The sequence below is a fragment of the Fragaria vesca genome, linkage group LG3, assembly GCF_000184155.1.
Source record: "Fragaria vesca subsp. vesca linkage group LG3, FraVesHawaii_1.0, whole genome shotgun sequence".
NCBI lineage: Eukaryota > Viridiplantae > Streptophyta > Magnoliopsida > Rosales > Rosaceae > Fragaria > Fragaria vesca.
The window spans coordinates 14973757-14977954 of record NC_020493.1 but is presented as its reverse complement, the minus strand read 5'-3'; the positions used below and the strand labels follow the sequence as shown (position 1 = coordinate 14977954).

At 45.6% G+C, this 4198-nt stretch overlaps 1 protein-coding gene across 1 annotated transcript; it reads left to right on the top strand.

The window, feature by feature from the left end:
* Nucleotides 1–138: 138 nt before the first annotated feature.
* LOC101304371 (cation/H(+) antiporter 4-like) lies at nt 139–2773 on the top strand. Its single transcript, XM_004295786.1, has 3 exons — nt 139–387; nt 540–1565; nt 1652–2773. The coding sequence occupies exons 1-3, from the start codon at nt 139–141 to the stop codon at nt 2771–2773; spliced, it is 2397 nt and encodes a 798-aa protein (XP_004295834.1).
* The last annotated feature ends 1425 nt before the right edge of the window (nt 2774–4198 follow it).

The following is a 4198-nucleotide window of genomic DNA, read 5'->3' as shown; positions in this document are numbered from 1 at the left end:
ACTACTTACTACTACTACTACTCTCTCTCTCTCTCTCTCTCTCTCTCTCTCTCTCTCTCTCTCTCTCTCTCTCTCTCTCTCTCTCTCTCTCTCATCATATCAACCTCCATTGAAAGAATCAACCAAGAAGAAGCAACAATGAGTTTTACACCGTCAAGGGCCCAGTTCAAGAAGAACAGGACATGTGTGGAGTTACCACCCAACATTCATTCAAGTGGTATTTGGCCGGGAAAGCCTAGAGAAACAACTATTGCTAATGAGTTTGATACCACGGGTGCTACATTACCAATGCTCGAAATGAAAATGGTCATGACCTTCTTAGTCACCCAGCTCTTCCAACTCATTCTTGGTTCATTTGGCCTCCCATTATTTGTCTCTCAAATGCTAGTATGTATTTCTTTTGTTGAAAAACCATAGGGAGATTTTACAGTGTATTAACACATGACGACGATATAGTACACAGTACATACATGTTCTTAATCATCTTACCTGCATTTCTATATATTTTTCTAAAATCATGAATAACATGTCTGGTGCAGGCAGGATTCTTGCTTGGTCCAGCGGTGATCGGCAGAATTCAATTTTTCGAAAACTGGTACAATGACTGGATAATGTCCTTGGCAAGTCAGGACGTACTTGGCACTCTCACAATGTTTGGCTACTCGATGTTCTTGTTTCTGGCAGCAGTGAAGATGGATGCAAGTCTATTATTGAAGACTGGGAGAAAAGCATTTTACACTGGCATTTTCTCCTTGATGGTGCCCCTAATTGTTGGCTTTTCCACAGTGAATTTGTTGGACTATCAGAAGGGAAAAAACAATTTGAAAGAGGAAAACGGAGTGCCATATGGAATCAAATTCCTGATATTATCAATATCTCGGACATCATTTTCTGTGATAGTTTCCCTCCTTGGCCAACTCCTCATCCTTACTTCCGAACTCGGACGATTAGGATTGTCAGCAGCTCTAGTCTGCGACATGCTAACCTTGACTCTCATAACAATTGCGAGAGCGTTACCAACCAGCAAGAAAGGTGTGGAAAAGTTTCCCTACAAGCAAGACAATTTAAGTTTCCCTCTTATTAACTTAGGATATTGTCTTGCTTGTGTGCTCGTGGTCCGACCGGCTATGAATTGGCTCATCAGACAGACACCTAAAGGCAAGCCTGTAAACAATGGCTACATCTTTGGCGTCGTCTTGCTGGCCTTGGTTTCCGGAGCTCCCAAACAGCTTGTTATATACGGACCTTTCTTTCTCGGCTTAGTTGTACCAAGTGGACCTCCTCTCGGGTCGACCCTGGTTCAGAAATACGACTTCATGGTCTCCCGCGTGTTCATGCCACTCTTTGTCACCAATTGTGTGCTTATGTCAGATCTTAGAGAACTTCGCTTCGATGCTAATTTACTGGTTTTGTTGGTAATAACTATGTTGGCCAAATTCTTGGGTTCTTTGGCACCAGCAATCTGCTGTAGAATTCCCATCAAGGATGCTTTCGCCCTCGCTTTCATAATGAGTTGCAAAGGTGCCGTCGAAATCGGTGGTTATTTCATGATCTATGATGGCCAGGTATGCATGCATCTCTCAAATAATAAACTTGCATATTGTTATTTCCGAACCAAGTTATGAAATCGATCATATGGCGATGGATGCAGAATATCACCGACGGGGTTTATGCCTTGGCGATGTTGATGATCCTCTTTGCCCACCTCATCGTGGCATATGCCGTGAAGCACCTGTACAAGAAATCGACTAGGTACGCAGGGTATGAGCAGAGAAATGTACTAGGCATTAGACCTAACTCGGAGCTCAAGATTCTTTCATGCATCCACAAACAAGACAACGTGCCAGCTGTCATCAACTTATTGGATGTGGCTTGCCCTACCGGAGAAAACCCTATTGATCTCAACGTCCTCCACCTGATAGAGATGACCGGCCAAGACGCCCCCATGCTCATTTCCCACCGCATGCAAAAGAAGACGACAATGTCCAGCAGCTTCGACTCCGAGGACGTCCTCGTTTCTTTGCTCAAATTCGAGGGGGAGTACGGTGCCGCCGTTGAGGTCCACCCCTTCACGGCGGTCTGGCCGTCAAAATGGATGTACGAACAGATATGTACCCTTGCCCTAGACAGGCTCACACATCTCATCATACTCCCCTTCCACCGCCTTTGGACGGTGGACGGCGCTGTTAAATCGGAGGACGAAACCGTCAGAAACATAAACATTAGTGTTCTAGACGAATCGCCTTGTTCGGTGGGAGTTCTAGTCAACCGAGGCCCGCTCCGGCAAAACCACAAACGAGAAGATTGGCAAGCACAGTTCAATGTTGCGTTGATTTTCTTAGGTGGTGAAGATGATAGAGAAACATTGGCTTTGACGGGAAGGATGACCGGCGACCCGAGCATCATCCTAACCGTGTTTCATATCAAGCCCCCCACAGAGCCTGAAATTGGGCCAGGGCTTGACTGGGACAGTGTTCTGGACTTTGAGAGTTTGAGGAAGTTCAGGCTAAACAACACCGGCAACGGCCGTTACGTGATTTACAGGGAAGCGGTTTCTGAAAGTGGGGAACAAACCTTGGACATGTTGAGGGAGATTGTGCACAAGTATGACCTTTTCGTGGTCGGGAGGAGGAAAAAGGTTAAGGATAGTACTCCTCAGACTTCAGGGCTTGATGATTGGAGTGAGTACTCAGAGCTTGGGATTATAGGCGACTTGCTCGCATCAGATGATTTGGGTTGCAGATCTTCTATCTTAGTGGTGCAGAGCCAATAATTTGGCAACCACGGCACCACCACCTCTGAACATAGATTCATTTTTTCGTTCATTAATTATTAAAAAGATAATAGTTTTCAAATTTATATAGCAACGTTACGCTCATTAGTTCTAATTTTCTTCATTGTAAATCTGAGTAAGATTGATACACATGCTAGTTACTTGAATTTCTACATTAACTCCATTTTTCTAGCTAGCTATACCCCTCTTGCTTGCATCTATCACTGAAGAGCTAGCAGATGACATATATTAATATGAAGATCAACAATTTGTTGTCTACAATCAATCATTAATAGATCATACCGGACAAATTAATAGACATGAAAACAATAATTCGTTGCCAAAAGCAACGATAACAAGACTTACAGTACGTTGACACAACAGATACTCGATCGATACAACAATACAGTATTGGAATTTGATAGAAACTAGATCACATTGGAAAATTATTAATTGATTAGATATGCATGCATGCCGCTTTAGCATTCATGCACGTCTTCAAGGCAATCCACCTCCAAACCCACCACCGGCACCAGCTCCTCCACCGAAGCCTCCGCCTGCTCCACCCCCAAGTCCTCCACCACCACCGCCTCCAAAGCCTCCACCACCTCCTCCCCCAGCTCCACCACCAGCACCACCTCCCGCTCCAAACCCTCCACCAGCTCCTCCTCCAAAACCAGATCCACCACCTACTCCTCCTCCACCACCACCTCCAAAGCCTCCCCCACCGCCTCCACCGAGTCCACCACCTCCGCCAAGACCGCCACCAGCTCCCGCTCCAGCACCACCTCCGAATCCAGCTCCTCCTCCAGCACCGGCTCCGCCACCACCGCCTAGCCCTCCTCCCCCTCCAAGTCCACCACCGCCTCCACCAAGACGTGGGTGGCGATAGATAGTTTTCTCATCACCAAAGGAACCCTTTTCAGCACTTCCAAGCTTCCTGCTTGCACCAGTTGTGAAAATGAAAGCACCAAAAAGCACAAGAAGCAGCAACTTAGAACTCGAAGTAGCAGTAGCAGTACCCATTCTTAAGTAGCCAAAGTGATACAATACTACTTAAGACGATAGAAGACTTGGTTTGAGTTGTGAAGCGGGAGAATGAGAGAGTGGGATTATATAGAGGTGGAAACTAAGAGTACGGTTGGTCGATCTTAAATTCGATCATCTTCTCATCTATAAATTAACGTGTTGGGGAAATACAGTTAATGCAATCCCAACTGTTCCTTTGAAAAAAAAGGGAAACCTCTATCTGCTCTCAGATCATTCAACTGTAAGATCCAATTTGCATCAAGGCCCCACTCCTGACTTGTTCTACTGGATTTTCACGTTGCTCGTCTTCCATCCAGCTTCGACACTACTAGTGGACTTTTTCTTTCTCTCTTTGCAGTTTGCATGCATGAGATTCAGCTGCCCTCTCTCTCTCTC